Below are 17,980 nucleotides of genomic sequence, written 5' to 3' on the forward strand. Positions count from 1 at the left end.
GAATAAGAGGCTTCCCTGGTGGCGCAGTGGTTGAGAGTCCGCCTGCCGATGCAGGGGACGCTGGTTCGTGCCCCGGTCCGGGAAGATCCCACGTGCCACGGAGCGGCCGGGCCCGTGAGCCATGGCCGCTGAGCCTGCACGTCCGGAGCCCGTGCTCCGCAACGGGAGAGGCCACAACAGTGAGAGGCCCGCGTACTGCAGGGAAAAAAAAAGGAATAAGAAAGAAAAGAATGTAATTCTGTGGAGTAGAATTTAAAAAGCATAGAAATGATAATACCATTGGAATTAATCCAGTCTGCACAGTGTTTTTCATTCATCAACTGATTATCATGTGAAATTTCTTTACCTTCAGACTGGCTCAGTGTCATCCCCTTCACTCAGAAAGATAGTATTATTTTCTTTTTTAAAAATTTCTATTGGAGTACAGTTGCTTTACAATGTTGTGTTAGTTTCAGGTGTACAGCAAAGTGAATCAGTTATACATACACATATATCCACTCTTTTTTACGTTTTTTTCCCATATAGGTCATTACAGAGTATTGAACAGAGTTCCCTGTGCTATACAGTAGGTCCTTGTTAGTTATCTCTTGTATATGTAGTAGTGTGTATTTGTCAATCCCAATCTCCCAGTTTATCATTTCTTCTTCCAATTGTGTGCCCTGTCTCTCCACCTGCAATCCTTTCAGAAAGTTTACCCTTTCATTTGTAGTATGTGTACACACCACACACACACACACACCCCTACACACCTACACACCTACATGCCTACATATATACCCCTACATGCATACTATTCAGGGGGATTGCTCCAGTAATTTTCTAAGGGGATATTTGAAATCTCGGTTGAGTTACAAAGGACCAGTGTCACTGAGGATACAATATATAGAGCCAAAGATATTCATGACGGTGAAACTGCCAATTCCTCCAGGAATAGCAAAGGAAGCTGTGGACCAAATGAAAATAAGTTTGCAGGATATGGTGTGCATGTGTATGTATCCAGATTTTCCCCCAGAGTTTCCAGTATAGGAAATCAGTCCCCTTAGTACCAACTATCTCCGCCCCTTACGGTAGTGGGTTCCTTTTTAAAAAATTGTTTTTTGCAGTACGTGGGCTTCTCACTGTTGTGGCCTCTCCCATTGTGGAGCACAGGCTCCGGATGCGCAGGCTCAGCAGCCATGGCTCACGGGCCCAGCTGCTCCGCGGCATGTGGGATCCTCCTGGACCGGGGCACGAACCCACGTCCCCTGCATCGGCAGGCGGACTCTCAACCACTGTGCCACCAGGGAAGCCCCAGTAGTGGGTTTCTTAATCTGCTCTGTTGTGTCCACTCTATGTGTCCCACCCAAGAAAAGTCTAGAATGTTCTAAAGATTTTATGTGTGTATATGCTTGTGCTTTATATGTCAGTGTGCAGACTATGAGAAATGATTCAGAGAGAAACTTCACGTGCAGTTATATGGAGAGGAGCATATTTAAAGGACCCATTTCACCATATTTAAGGACCCTTTGATGAAATGCAGGATATACTTTTGTTGGAACTAGTCAATTCATTTACCTGTGTCCATCAAAAGCTACGGAGTTCCTTGATGTTTCATGTTTCTGTTTTATTTCCTCTCTTGTAGATAAAGAATTCATCTACAGAGAGCAGAAAGGAAGTGTGATACTGCAGAACGTTGAAACAAATACTTCTACGGTGTTAATAGAAGGCAAAAAAATTGTAAGTACTCTCTTTAATGACAAAGATAATTTCAGTTTTCCCACCTTCAAGTCAGTAAAGCAGAAAATGACTTTAGGTTTCACCTTTTCATATAGCCAAGCAGAAGCAATAAACTTGTAATACTACAGGCTGAGCAGCTACAGATAATGTGAAATTGAAACCACACTAATTTAATAAGATGAAATCACCATTTTTCTGAGTATACAGGAAATTTCTCTGCAGGTATTGGAAACAAGTGTTGCATATCATATATAATTCAAAGATAAGTCCTAAGGCTTTTGCACATTTACAGAACAATTGCAGTAATTCAGAGAATACTTCAGGACTGCTTGCTCCATCTCGTTTTTTTAAAAATTCATCTTCATGTGCACAGGGAATATTAATTTAGGCACTGACTATACTCTAATGACATTAAGTGATGTTTATGCTTTAGAACAAGTACTGAGTCAATATGAATGCCACTGCTTCATCATCTGGGAAAACCTATTTCCCCAAAGATAACGGCCTTAAGATTCGGAGTTCATGTAACAGTTAATGATATTTATTAAAGAATTGACTGAAGTTATGTACCAGAAATCAATTTAAAGAGAATTAACTCTTTTTTTCATATATGTTCATGCTTATTTTTAGAAGGAATAAATCTTCAGCTTTAGGGAGTTGATCATTTTCTTGTCCAATACATGGAGGAAATCAAAGGAAGAAACTAAGGCCAAGTCTGTGTTAAAAGCAAGAGTTAAAACAGGCCACTAATTCTCAATCAGAACCATCATAAGAAGCCTCTGATGAGAATCAGAAACACAGGAATCCTAGAATCCTATAATCTGGGGATTAGAGACCATAGAAAAAATTAGCTGCCTGGTTTTACAGATAAGGGTCCCGAGCCCGGTTAGTGAGTGAGCTTTCCGGAGTCCTTGGGTGAGGATTCAGGCAGGGCCCTGAGCCTCGTCCCAGGGACAAGAAGGGATGAAAGGATGATTCCATCTTTGTGCTGCCCTATCCCCTGTCCCACACAAATGCTGCCCTACCTTCTCAAGAACATGACACTGCTGTTTAAATACTCTTCCTTTCTTTTTGGTGTAGCGATACCTTTTTCTTTAAGAATAAACATTTTATTGAGGTTTAGCATGGGCTGGATCCTGCCCTTTACAGAGACTGTTTGCTGGTGTAAGAGAGGCCTAGCAAGGTTGTATGATGGTGTAATTCCCAAAACAACAGGTATTGAATTCAGTAGTAGTTTGCAAAGTAGGACCCGACCTGGAAAGAATGAATGTGCCTGCATTTTTGCATTAAAAAATCATCTTTGGTAGAATGACTCCCGTAAGAAAAGCTGATTCAACTCAAAAATACTGAAGTTGCAGAAATGGTTTTCTCATATTAATCGAAAGGAGAAAATGACCAGACCATTGCTGAGGGTAAGTACATGTTAATGCCAGGATGTTATTGATATCTCCTGTGAGGATGTCAGTTTGCTGAAAGCAGGGTAGTCGGTACAGCTGCACTTAGTAAGGAAATAGAAGACAAGGAACAGCCTTCTCTTTCTCTGATCAATAACTTGTGACAGATCGTGTATTTTAACTAAAGTTGTTTTAGCCAAGTAATAAGGTGACTTCAGAAACCTCCTTAGGTAAAGAAAAAAGGAAGAGCTCATCTTGAAAATCAGAAGGTTTATTTTATATGATGAAATTGCTTCTTCAAATGTCATTTATTCACTCACCTCAGAAACATTTGTTGAGCACCAAATGTGTACAGCCTGATTGATACTATTCGTGATCATACCAGTTTATTCTTGGCTCAAAGCTACATGTAAAGGCTCCGGTAAACAGACCTCAGACGAAGGAAAGAGAGGAAAAGTCATTGGGGGCCTGCATCATCATTTAGAACACAGAAGCTCTGGATTTAAGTTCTCTTGAGCCGGTTAAACTTGTGCTTCAGTTACTCCATCTGCAAGTTAAAGCCGATGGCATGATCCAGCTCTCTGTATTTTCATGAGCAAGTATTAAGAAGGGGAAGCATGATGTTCTGAAGGGATCAGAGTCGGCGGACCCTCTGCTCCCGGGAGGGTGAGTGGGCTGGAGAGAGCGGGCAGTGGCTCTTGCCCGGTTCTGCCCGCCTGCCTTTCCAATGCTGGTTCCCTAGGTGGTGTGGTCTCTCCTTATTTGAAACCTGAAAGCTTTGAGATTGTTTAAATGATAAAAGTAAGCTGAGGAAGAGAGCTGTGCTACCTGTGAAGCCACCTGTAATCTTTAGGTTGATCTTAAAACAACCTGAAACTAGTGGAGACATGAACATGAAGCAGTGAATGCCCGGGTCGGCAGAAGTTTAAAATATTAACCTACAATCTGACCTCTGACCTCGTTCTCTTTCCCCAGCCACTGAGAAGGACCCTCACACACAAGGTCACACCAGGGTACTCCAGCCTGCTGGCCTTGAGCATCCTCCTGGCTCCTTGGCTTCCGTGACTGGCTCTTTCCCGGGATGGATCAATGGAAGGGGAGGCAAATGAATGCAAACACTAGGCACTCCAGCAGAAGGGCCTTTGACATCGTTGATAATTATGCAAATGAGAGCTTGTGCTGTGCTGGGCTCACCTGGAGGCGTCTCACCTGCCCCCCAGACAGCTTCCTTTGACCGAAAGGAATTCAGTCATCCCTTCTCACACCTCCAAATGGTAGAAATCAGATCATGAAATATTTCAGAATACCAGAAACACTTTAAATTGTGAGTTCACATAGACATTTAACCTTCTAAGGCAATTCCATCCTGGTTCACACTGTTATTTGCATTCTTTTGGTTTTTATATTAATTTTTTGATGGTGAGATATTCTCAGATCCTTATTATTTGGTAGCATCTCATATTTGATGTGACATCATAATTGATTTTAGGAAGCATTTATCAAAATATCTTGGTCCCTTTTCCAACTTCTGTGTTTTTGGTTTTTATTTTATTTTTTATTTTTGTTTTTTTGTTTTTTTTTGTTTGTTTTTTGCGGTACGCGGGCCTCTCACTGTTGTGGCCTCTCCCGTTGCGGAGCACAGGCTCGGGACGCGCAAGCTCAGCGGCCATGGCTCACGGGCCCAGACGCTCCGCGGCACGTGGGATCTTCCCAGACCGGGGCGCGAACCCGTGTCCCTTGTATCGGCAGGTGGACTCTCAACCACTGCACCACCAGGGAAGCCCGGTTTTTATTTTTTATTTATTGGGGTATAGTTGCTTCAAAGTGCTGTGCTAGTTTCTGCTGTAGAGCAAAGTGAACCAGCCATACGTATACACATATCCCCCCCCCTTCTGGATTTCCCTCACGTCTAGGTCACCACAGAGCATGCAGTAGAGTTCCCTGTGCTCTACAGCAGGCTCTCACTCGTTATCTATTTATACATAGTATCAATAGTGTGTATGTGTCAATCCCAATCTCCCAATTCATCCCCTCCCCCCTCCCCCTTTGGTGTCCATACGTCTGTTCTCTACTTGTGTCTCTGTTTCTGCTTTGCAGATAGGTTCATCTGTACCATTTTTGTAGATTCCACACATATGCGTTAGCATATGACATTAGTTTATCTCTTTGTGACGTACTTCACTCTATGACAGTCTCGAGGTCCATCCACGTCTCCACAGATTTTTGAGGTGCTCCGTTAGATTTCTGCAGGGAAGGCTATCACAAGCACATCGTCTCTGAATGAGCTCGGACATCTGCTGCTCAGTAGTCAGGCTCGTTGGGGGCAGGTTCTAGCTGATTTAATTTGGTCTCTTCCACGGAGCTTGGCACTGTGACCTGCGCATAGCGGGTGTTCTGTAACTGTGTATTCTGTGAATGGATATAAAAGACACAAAACCGAGGTGAGCGGCTTCCCCGAGCATCAGTGTGGCGAGAGGTTTGGGGCGGTCCCTGACCCCCCTCCTCCCCGCGGGCCCTGCTCTCTGCTCCACAGTGACAGGTCCTCAGGCAGCTGTGCAAGCTCCGTGTACCCCGTCCTGCCCCTCAGGAGCGTTGTCTGGATGATGTGAGAGGACAGACGTAGAATGTGGGTGCAAGTCAGCGTGGCTCAGGATGGTCAGGTGGACTGGAGGACCCGGGCAGCTCAGGGCTCAGGCACACGGGGTGACCTGGTCAGCAGCAGGGAGGGGGAACGGGCCTCCCTTGGCTTCGAGCTCCTTCCCTGCAGGACGTGTGTCTGGGCTGCCTCCCAGGGTGGGGCAGGGGCATTCTCTCCGGTTTCTAAACGTAAAACGTAAACTAACTTCCACGTGGGACCTCATTTTATTGAGCTTTGCAGATGCTGCGTTGTTTTGCATATTGAAGGTTTGTGGCAACCCTACGTCAAGTAAGTCTTTTGGCGCCATTTTTCCAACAGCATTTGTTCAGTGTGTGTCTCTGTGTCACCTTTTGGCAATTCTCACAGTATTTCAAACTTTTTCATGACTGTTATATTTGTTATGGGAACTGTAATCAGTGATTTTTAATGTCACTATTGTAATGATTTGGGGGCACCATGGAGCACATCCATACAAGACGGAGAACTTAACTGAAAATGTTGTGTGTGTTCTGACTGCTCCACCAACTGGCCGTGCCCCTGTCTCTCCCTCTCCTCAGGCCTCTCTGTCCCCTGAGACACAACAATATTGAAATTAGGGCAAGTAATAACCCTACAAGTTCCTCTAAGTGTTCAAGTGAAAGGAAGAGTCGCATGTCTCTCACTTCAAATCAAAATCTGGAAATGCTGAAGCTGAGTGAGGAAGGCGTGTGGAAAGCTGACAGGCTGAAGGCTGGGCCTCACACTCCAAACGGTTAGCCAAGTTGTGAATGGAAAGGAGATGTTCTTGAAGGAAATTAAAAGTGCTCCTCCAGTGAACACGCGAATGATAAGAAAACGAAACAACTTTATTGCCGGTATGGAGAAACTTTTAGTGTATTGGATAGAAGATCAAACCAGCCACAACATGGCCTGAAGTCAACATGGCCTAATCCAGAGCAAAGCCCTAAGTCTCTTCAAGTCTATAAAGGCTGAGAGAGATGGTGAAGCTGCAGATAAACACCTTGAAGCTAGCAGACGATGTTTCATGAGGTTTGAGGAAAGAAGCCATCTCCATGATATGAAAGTGCAAGACGAAGCAGCAAGTGCTGATGTAGAAGCTGTAGGTCATCCAGCAGGTCTAGCTAAGATAATGAATGAAGGTGGCTGTACTAAACAACAGATTTTCAGTGCAGATGAAACAGCCTTATGTTGGAAGAAGGTGCCATCTAGGACTTCCATACTAGAGAGGAGAAGTCAATGCCTGGCTTCAAAGCTTCCAAGCACAGGCTGACTCTCTAGGAGTTAGGGGCTAATGCAACTGGTGACCTTAAGCTGAAGCCAGTGCTCATTTACCATTCCAAAAATCCTAGGGCCCTTAAGAATTATGCTAAGTCTTCTCTGCCTGTACTCTATAAATGGAACAACAAAGCCTGGATGACAGCACATCTGTTTACAACATGGTTTACTGAATATTTTAAACCCACTGTTGACATCTACTGCTCAGAAAACAAGATTCCCTTCAAAATACTACTGCTCATAGGCAGTGCACCTGGTCACCCAAGAGCTCTGATGGAGACGTACAATGAGATTTATGTTGTTTTCATGCCTGTGAACACATCCATTCTGCAGCTCATGGATCAAAGAGTAATTCTGACTTTCAAGTCTTATTATTTAAGAAAATACATTTCGTAAGGCTGTGGCTGCCAGAGATGGTGATTCCTCTGATGGATCTGGGCAAAGTCACTTGAAGACCTTCTGGAAAGGACTCACCATTCTAGATGCCATTAAGACTATTCATGATTCCTGGGAAGAGGTCAGTATCTCAGCATTAACAGGAGTTTGGAAGAAGTTGATTCCAGCCCTCATGGGTAACTTTGAGGAGTTTAGGACTTCAGTGGGGGAAGTAACTGCAAATGTGGTGGAAACAGCAAGAGAACTAGACTCAGAAGTAGAGCCTGAAGACATTACTAAAATGCTGCAATCTCGTGATAAAATTTGAGCAGGTAAGGAGTTGCTTCTTATTGATGAACAAAGAAAGTGGTTTCTTGAGATGGAATCTATTCCTGGTGAAGATGCTGTGAAGATTATTGAAATGACAACAAAGGATTTAGAATATTACATGAACTTAGTTGATAAAGCAGCTGCAGGATTTGAGAGGATAGACTCCAATTTTGAAAGAAGTTCTACTGTGGGAAAAATGCTTTCAAACAGCATTGCACGCTTGAGAAATTGTTCGTGAAAGGAAGAGTCCATGTGGCAAACTTCACTGCTGTCTTATTTTAAGAAATTGCCACCCCACCCCACTGATTTCTTCCTCTTCTCTCCCTCCCTCTCTCTCCTTCCCTCCTTCCCTCCCTCCGTCCCCCTGTCCCTCTCCCCTCCCTCTCCCTCCCTCCCTCCCCTCCCCTCCCTCTCCCCCTCCCCCTCCCCCTCCCCCTCCCTCTCCCCCTCCCTCTCCCTCTCCCTCTCCCCGCCTGCCCCCAGGAGTGCATTTACAGTGGACTTAATGACATTGATTTCTCAGGGGCTGTAATTCATACAGAAACTTACTGTTATCTCTCCAATCCGTCTAAAACATAATACACCAAAAATTCTCTGGAGGATGAAGTGTTAGCCTTTGCTTGAGATTCAAGTTTTTAAAGCTGAAATAGTCTTTGCAGATTATGTAATTCAAACCCTTCTTTTCTTTGATGAGGAAACCAAGACGGTCCACAGACAGCAGTGGCTTGACCTCCACTTCACGAGCTGTTGACCCAGCAGGTCCATTCAGTATAGCCTCTGTGTTACCTGTGATGTTCATCCTTTTTACACCCTCTTTACCGAAAATACCAGCGGTAACAAGGAGTGGGACAATGGATACAGTCATTCACTGTATTATTTAAATTGTTCCAGGTGTTTGGGAAAGCAACTTGGCAATATATTCAAGATTAATAAAAATATTTATGTCTTTTGACTCATTCCAGGGAATTTTTCATAAGTAAATTATCTAGAAAGTTTTTAAAAACAGTGAAAAATACCTGAAACCAAAGAAATAAGTAAATAAAAATAAATAAAATATGATGTAGCCATTAAAATAATAGTTAGGAAGGCTATAAAATAATATGAAAAATATTTATGATGTTATACTAAATAGACACAGAAGAATACAATATTAATACACTTCAGTTAACAGCTGTCAACATCATCTATGTTCATTGAAAAGGCTGGGAAGTGAACATTGAACTCTGGCAGTAGCTTGTCATGTTAGGTGGTGAAATTTTGTGTATTATTTTCCAGTGTGATGATTTCCATAATTACTGTTTCAATGCTGTTTACTCAATAATTTTAATCAGATTTTTTAAAATTCAGCCTTACATTTCAAAGACATTAGACTTCTTCCATTGATAAATATGTAAGAGCTGTAGATGGTTCCTGGAAACATTTGGAAGAGAAAACAAGTAAATTTTAAAAAAGCATCCTGTCATTATGCTTATGTCAGGTTTTCTCACTTTTTATGTCTTTACTAGTTTAATTAGTAATCTACTTGTTTTAATTACTTATTTAAATTACTAGATTAACATTTAAATAAAAAGCCTTTTTGTTTCTCTAATTTCTCTCTCTGATTTTATACAATCATTAGCCTGTGGAATTTGAATTTTTATCTCTCTCTAAAAATTAATGAATTCTGACTCCTCACAGGGAGGGACATAATTACTAGTATGATTAGAGCCATTCCAGAATCCAGGAGAGAAACAACAGAGGACCTCTGGAAGATGTGCTTCTAATCTCAACCATATTCTTCCCCAAACAGATGCTGCCAGACCCACAGCTAGAACAACCTCTGTGGTGGTGCCAGCCGTGCCCAGGGAGCATTTCCACCCCAGGCTGACTGCACTTGGCACCCAGGTTACAGCAAGGAAGGAGGAATAGCCTTGTTTTTGTCCATAATTCAGAGGGTAAACTCTGGCACCAATGGTGCCCATTGAAATGTTTTATTTGGCCCACAGAGTAGTTTTTTACAAACTTAACATCCAGATTTCTGGCTTCTCTTGAAAAACTGGAAGATCTGGCAACAGCGAGACCTAATTCTCTCACAGATCCAAATCTGGCTGGTGGGGCAGGTAGCAGCTGGCCTGTCCCCATAGTTGACCACAAGCACTGGCCTCTGACCAGACTGGCCTCAGGGTTTCAAACCCCCTTAGTCCAGGAACAAAAGCGTGGCCTAAAAAGTCAATGTCTTTTGCGAGAATGTTGTAGAAAGCCTTGGTACAGACTGTCTCTCTGTATTCTGTATTTGTTTCTGTGTCTTCATGGTTCTGCCCATCCTCTGTGTCCCTCTGTGTTTTTCTGTTTTCCTCTGGTGTCTCAGATGATCACTTTCATTTTATTCCTGATTTTTTTCTTTTACTCTTTTCCCCTCTCTTTGTCTACTTCTCATATGACAAGACAGAACAAAAAACAAAAGTACCTTTGACTTATTTTAGTTCTCATTTTCATTTCATAGGCTACTGCTTTTAATTTTTTAAGTTGTAAGTAGGACAAATCATTTTCCAATGATTATTTTCTTTTTTTCTATTTAAAAAAAATTTATCAAAATACAGTTGATTTACAATGCTGTGTCAGTTTCTGCTGTACAGCATAGTGATTTAGTTACACATATATATATTCTTTTTCATATTCTTTTCCATCATAGCTTATCACAGGATGTTGACTATAGTTCCCTGTGCTACACAGTAGGACCCTGTTGTTTATCCATCCTATATATACTGGTTTGCATCTGCTCATCCCAAACTCCCAATCCTTCCCTCCCCCATGTTTTTAATTTTTAAAGTACATGAGCAGCATATCTCATACTTGTGTCTTTAAAAGACCTGACAAGAAGTAAAGTAGCAGCTTGATCTCTCTGGCCCCAAACATGCTGTTCTCTTTAGGTGAGGGGTGGCCTGATGCCGCTGTGCTGTCACACCTTCATCTCATCATTTGACATTAAGGGAGAGTCTTCTCTGAGCAAGGCCCCGGGCTGCACAAGATGGGTGGGTGGGTGGATACAGGATTTGTACACCACAGTGTTTACTCCTGGGAAGCGTTCAGCCCAGATCTAAAGGAAGTCAGAAGATCTTAATGAATGAAATATCTTCTGAGTTGAGGTCCCGTGTGGGACGGGAACAAGGTGAGGAAGGAGAGAAGGGTATTGGTGTCGACAGTAGATGAGGGTGTGAAGAGGGAGCGTTCCAGCTGCCCCTGAAAGGCGACTGCAGCCTGGAGAGAAGTGGGAAATGGCACCCTGGCAGCGTGAACAGGCGGAGTAACAAAGGTTCGTGGGCAGACCACGTAGCAAGTTGTCTTGACCTGGTGTAGCTCTACGGGGAGGGGCTCGGAAGGCTGGGGCTTAAAGGCCCCGGAAGAAGAGCAAGTCATCAAGTACTGTTCTTAGCGGGCTCGTCTTTACTCTGTAGGAAATTGGAGTGGACAGGTTTCTCGAGGACAAGTGTGTGTTTTAGGAAAGTAACTCCAGACCAGTATGAAAGGGGATTTGGAGAAGAGAATGAGTCTAGGCAAGGAGCCCCCAGGGGCTGCTTCAGGTCCAGGTGAAGAGGCATGAGGCCCTGAATGAAGGCAGGAAAGCGGGGAGTGGAGTGGGTGTACGTCTGAGTGTGGAGGTAGAATTGAGAACAAATGGCGACATCTTGTGCGCAGGTGAGTGCGGCTGCAGCAGTGGTGTGTGTCGTCTGGGGGCTTTGACCCTTGTTCATGGGAAGAATGGCAAAATCTCAGAGACACGGAGGCAGGAGAAGGCAGGCGTGGTGGAGGGGAAAACCAGGGATACTTGAGGAGGAGGGTGCTGCAAGGTTTATGCAGGATAGATCAACTAATAGTTGATATTTGAGTGCTTACAGTGCAAGCAGAATTATCCTGAACACTGTACATGTATCATCTTATTTAATTGAAATCCTTAGGAATCCTGTGAGCAGCAGTACTTCGTTACTCTTGCTTTGTAGATGAGAAAGCTGAAGTTTATGGAGGTTAAAATAACCTTTTCTCGTAGCTGGGAGCTGGGAGTCCTGAGAACTGAGCTCAGCTTTGTCTAATTCCAAACAAAATTATTTCTAAATTGCGTAAAGGATCCAGCTGCAGCCTTTGTGCCCACAGGGCTCCAGAGGGAACTGAGGCCAGCATCCCACGACTGAGAACGGTGCCCAGCTTCAGAGGTGTGTTCATACCTGTGGTCCACTGTCGCATACCACAAGATTGCTCCTGGAGGCTGCTGCATGTTGCCTAAAATAAAGATTACAGATGCAAAATAGTGTGTCAGCCTAATGCAAAAATGCTGATGCGCCTGAGTGCACAGAATGATCCATTTTCAAGGTTAGAGAGAATTCAGCTTGTGAAACCGTCTGGAGGCTTTTCTCAGTGGTTGAGCTTTCATCCTCTTCCTCCTGTTCTGTAGCGACTGCACGTTCAGGTTTTCTCTGGCTCTCACAAGCAGTGCTGGGAGTGTCACCTGGGGCTGTCTGCGTCCAAATGAAATGACGTTTAGGCGAATTAGGGGCCCAGGTGCAGGCTGTGCCACCTCGTCCACGAGTTCCCCTCTTCCTTATTGACTAGGGAGGGTGAGATTACAGCTGTCCATTTATTTTGTTTAATACGTGCTCCCCTCGAGTTGCACAAAGTGTCCTCTTAGAAATCATTTAATCTTGTCCGTGTTTGGCTTTTGTTTTATCATTACTAATCTTGTGTATTTAGGTTTTTTTTTTTCCTTTATGAGGAGATTGTTTTCACAAAACAGCCTGTGGATATATTGATGCTTTGTACTCTTCATTTACCTTCTATTACTTGATAATTTGGAGCATTCTATCATTTTCTCTCTCTCTCTCCCACCAATGGCCACCTTTCTTTCTCTGCATTCCTAATCACATACATATTTATGTAGTACAAGAAAACAAGACACGATCATTTAGATATGCATCTCACCAGAAACAGGCCTATAGTTTTATATATATATATATATATATATATATATATATGGAATCCTCATATATGTAGACCAATACTTTTTAAAGTCAGAATAATGTTATTAAAAAATTGTGTTATTGATAACTAAATAGCCCTAAATAATGCAAAATGTAAACTATACACCAATCTCACTAGTGAGCATAAATGCAAAAATTGTAAATAAAATATTGGCAAGTAGAATTCAGTCATGTATCAAAATCATAATGTGCTCTGAACAAGTAAGGTCTAATCATGACAATGATGTCATGAAATCAATCAACAAAATTAATTACAACTGCAAAATAACAGAAAAATACTTATGATTATATCACAAGATGCTGAAAGGCCATCTGGTAAAATTTATCAACCACTCCTAATAAAAATTCCAGGTAAGAAAAGAATAAAAACTGCTTAAATATGGTGAAGACTATTTATCACGAACCAACTAGCAGTGAAAACATTTCTAAATGGCAAACAATAAAACCATTTCAATTACAGTCAGGAAGGAATAGTCAACATCATCATTAATATTTAATATGTTCTTAGAGATCATGGGAAATGCAGTATACAAGCAAACTACATGATTGGAATAGGAACTGGGAAAAAATTATATCCCTTTTTCTGATAACATAATTCTATCTTAGAAAACCTAACAGAGATTAGTTTTTAAAAACTACTGCAGTTAATAAGAAAATTTATTAATATGGCTAAATACAAAAATACATAAATAAATCAATGCCTTCTCTCTTCATTAACATAAGTATCTAGAAGTAGAAATGGAGAAAATACTCCATTCACAATAAGAACAAAAACTATAAAAAGACCTAGAATAAATCTAAGAACAGCATAAAGAATAAGCAAACTATAAAATCTTGTTGACGATTTGGAAAAAAAATGAAAGATACAATGTAATGTTGGGTGATAATATAGTATTTAAAATGTTAATTCTCTTAAGATTGATATAAAACTTTGACATAATCCTAATTAGAACTTTGAAAAAAATTAGTGTTGAACATTTGATAAAATATTTTAATTGACATATATGAGAATAAACATCTGAATTTAGCCGAAAGTTTCAAAATATATGGTAACATGTACTCCTTTACCTGATATTAAAACACATAACAAACACATTGTACTCAACTCAATCACATTAATAACTAATACTACTAATAATAGCTGATAGCACCAGGCATTGTAATTATGTCATTGAATTTCACATCAACCATGATATTATCTCCATTTTATAGAGGCACAGAGAAGCTAAGAAATGTTCTAAATTTCACATAGTAAACGTTCCGAGCAGAGTGTGACTCACAGGCTCTTTGACCCCAAAGTATAAGCTTAAAACCATAAAATTTTGCATAGGAATAGCCTAGAGAGCAGTAAAAGACCCAATAATTCAGAAGTGGGTTTCAATATAAAGGGTATTTGATATATAAAAATCATTGGGGGAGATGATCACATAATTAGAAAACAATATGAGCATAACTTAATTCTTTATCTACAAGGAAATAATGTCTCATTTCACAGGCATACAAAATTAATTTCCAATTGTATTAAAGATATAAATGTTGAAAAGAATCTATCATTTGGTTTAGTACAAAAGAGAGAAAATTTTTTAAATGGGAAATCCAGAAGCTGTAAAAAAGAGAGCCATATTTAACTTACCATAAAAGAGCTTTAAGTTTCAAAATTTAAAAAGGCAGAATTGGTGGAAAAATAATGGACAATATTTGCAATCCAGGTAACAAATAAAAGGCTAATATCTACAGTCTACAAGGAGCTCTTTCAAATTGATCAGAAAAAGACAAATAATCTAAAATAGACAAAACATTGCAGGAACATCCCTCAGACAAACCTGAAACCAAAGCCTACTTTGCTTGGGAAAATGTATCTTTGATTCATAGTCTTGGTGCAAATGTTTAGGAAATGTGCTAAGTTGAGTTTTGCATCCATTACTTGCACCTGGTGAAAAGGTGGACATACAGCCTATAATTTTCACACCCAGGGGGCATGGGGACTGAGATTGTCAAAAATGAGTGAAACTCTACCTAAGAATGGCAGTGATGAGCTTCTCAAACAGCCTAATGAAATTCTGCCTGTCTCAAGTAGTATCACTGGCAGCTGACCCTCCATCAAGAGATGTGACCTATGATGGTTTTCAAGTGTAGAAAGTCACACTCTTTGCTTGTTTCTCTTGGTGTTATCTTTGTACCAGTAACATTATTGCCACTCTTATAACAACTGAGGATATAGTCATTCATTTATTCAGCAAATATTTACAGAGATTCTATTAAGTGCCAGTCACTGTTAGGCACTGGGAATACAATATGACAAAACAAACTAAAATTCTCTTCTTGACATTTGGTCCTGGCTATGAGAGTATAAGATGATCATTCTTATACTCTCCTAACACAACTGTAGAACAGGGTAAAATATAGGGTAAAAATACAATTTTCATATATTGGAAAACAGGCAGCTCACACCTGTGACCACTGAGAAAAGGAAAACAAATTAAATGAACCAAACAGCCAGCTGATCTTCTGCATGAATGTTCTTGCTGGACTTCAGCACAAGGAGGAAGATGGAAGTCCTTCAGTCTTGCTGAGTTAAGGAGAAGATCAGAGTTCATGTGGAAAAAAGATGGCTGCAATTTATGAAACAGACAACCCAAGAGGAGGAAGCTAACTAGAGGATACTTGAGAAATCTACACAGTGTTCCCTTTGAGACTTTGGTTAATTGTTGATCTTTATTTATAAAACGTGAAACACCACAAGGCAGGACAAAATAAAGTTTCAAGTAAAGAGCAAAATTATAGGACACTTTAAGAGGAAAAATTCCCAGAGCTCATACATCACCAGGGATCATTTAAGTGTCTCCTGGCCATGAGATATTAAGCAGAGACTCCAGAAGAGCAACCCCTTAAGAATGAGGCTCACCTAGCCCCAAAAATCATGGTTATTGTAGAAACAGCCTTTAGAACATCTTCAAAACAAAACTGAAAGAATTAAATTAGTCTGCAAGTAATTAACTGCCTGTCATAAAAAGTCCAACATGCTTTGAAGGAACACACAAAAAAAAATCCAAGATTCAACAAGAGAAAATTCAAAATATCTGGTGTTATTTCTTAAATTACTATATATACAGAGAGGCAGAAAAATGTGACCCATCATAAGGAGAAAAATCAGTCAATAGAAACAGACCCACAAATAACAGATAATGGAATTAGCAGAAAAACACATTAAAACTGCTAAGATAAATATGTTCCAAATGCTCAAGAATATGAAGAAAACCATGAGTATAGTGAAGAGAAATTGAAGACTGTAAAATACCCAAATAAAATTTCCAGAGATGAAAAATATAAAAATTTAAAACTCCAGATTAATAGCCGATTAGGCACCACGGAAGGAAAAAATAAATTAAACTTTAACTAATAGCAATACAAACTATCCAAAATGAAGAACAGAGAGGAAAAAAGACCTAAAAAAACATGAACAGAGTCAATGACTTGTTGAACAATATAAAGTGAAGTAAGATGCTTGTTATTAATGCCCCAGAAAGAGAAGAGAGAAAAGACAAAACACACTTTTGAAGAAATAGTGACTCTATTTTTACCACATGTGGTATAAAAACTCAATAAACCCTGACCATAAGAAATATAAAGAAAACCACACCAAAGCAAGTTACACTATGATAATCAAGTTTTGAAAACCAGTGAAAAATAGAACACCTTAACGGCAGCCAAAGCAAAGAGACATTTGTACAGAAGAACAAACATAAGTGTGACAACAGACTCTTCACCAGAAGATGCTATGCAAGCCAGAAGAAAGTGGAGTGACACCTTTAAGGTACTGGGAGAAAAATAAAACTGTTAATCTAGAATTCTATATGCAGCAAAAGTACCTTTCAAAAATAAAGATAAAGTATTCAGAGATAAAATCTAAGATAATTCATTGGCCATGTACCTGCACACTGAGAAATTTAAAGGACATTCTTTGGAGTAAGAAAGGTTTTACCAGATGAAAAGTTGGGTCTACATAATAGAGTGACAAGTGCCAGGAATGATAAATATGGTCAATGTGTGGCTAGGCTTTTGATGGAAGTTTAGGTAAAATGAATTACCTAGTCCTGAAAAAAAAATACATCTATCTTTTTATAAAAGGTTTCTTTAAATGTGAAATATATCCAGTTCCTCTTAATGTTATGTAACCTTATGTAAGATTTCTGAACCTTTTCTCCTACTCTAAAAATTGACATAAGAAACAGCAGGGCTTCCCTGGTGGCGCAGTGGTTAAGAGTCCGCCTGCCGATGCAGGGGACACGGGTTCGTGCCCCAGGCCGGGAAGATCCCACATGCCGCGGAGCGGCTGGGCCCGTGAGCCATGGCCGCTGAGCCTGTGCGTCCGGAGCCTGTGCTCCGCAATGGGAGAGGCCACAGCAGTGAGAGGCCCGTGTACCGCAAAAAAAAAAAAAAAAAAAAAGAAACACCAACATACACACCTAAAATCTTTGGAACATGTTGTAACTTTCTCAAGCATGTCACGCAGGGGCAGAAAGCTGATCCAATATAGAATGGAAAATAACTGCAGTATAAAGGACAGATATTCCTCATATTCCCCATGTTTATTATGTACACAAGCTCCCCTTATTACTCCCAGAGGATTTTAAGATTAGTTTTAAAAAGCAAGACCCAATTATAAGCTATCTATGATATCTACCTTAAATATAAAGACATAGGTTAAAATTAAATGGTTGTAAAAAGATATACCATGCAAACACTAACCAAAGATAACCAGAAATAAAAAGAAAGATTTCATAATGATAAAGGAGTCAATTCATTAAGAAGACATGAGAATCCTGAAGGTGTATTCAACTAGCAATAGAGCTACAGTACTTCAAGCAACAATTGCTTGAACCAAAAGCAGAAATGGACAAATTCACAATTGTAGTTGGTGATTCAAACAATCCGCTCTTAGTAATTGATAGAACATGTAGAAAAAAGCTTAGTAAGCATACAGAAATTCTTGAAAACACAATTAACCAACTGACCTGACATTTGTAGATCCCACCACTCAACAGCAGAGTACATATTCTTTCTGAGTGCACATGGGATATTTACCATGATAGACCATAGTCTGGGCCATTAACATAGCCTCAATATATTTCAAAGCTTGGAAATTATACAAAGTATGTTCTCTAACAAATACAAAATTAAACTAGAAACCAATAGCAAAAAAAAAAATCTGGGGGGCCTCCCTGGTGGCGCAAGTGGTTGAG

At 40.5% G+C, this 17,980-nt stretch overlaps 1 protein-coding gene across 1 annotated transcript in view; it reads left to right on the forward strand.

Moving 5' to 3' along the window:
* DPP6 (dipeptidyl peptidase like 6) overlaps nucleotides 1-17,980 on the forward strand; it is an 804,405-nt gene that overhangs the window by 475,315 nt on the left and 311,110 nt on the right. Inside the window, exon 4 of the mRNA XM_060107540.1 lies at nucleotides 1,622-1,716. Coding sequence (XP_059963523.1) covers nucleotides 1,622-1,716 — 95 coding nt within the window. The remainder of the gene's footprint in view (nucleotides 1-1,621; nucleotides 1,717-17,980) is intronic.

The sequence above is a fragment of the Mesoplodon densirostris genome, chromosome 9, assembly GCF_025265405.1.
Source record: "Mesoplodon densirostris isolate mMesDen1 chromosome 9, mMesDen1 primary haplotype, whole genome shotgun sequence".
In the NCBI taxonomy this organism is placed as follows: Eukaryota; Metazoa; Chordata; class Mammalia; order Artiodactyla; family Ziphiidae; genus Mesoplodon; species Mesoplodon densirostris.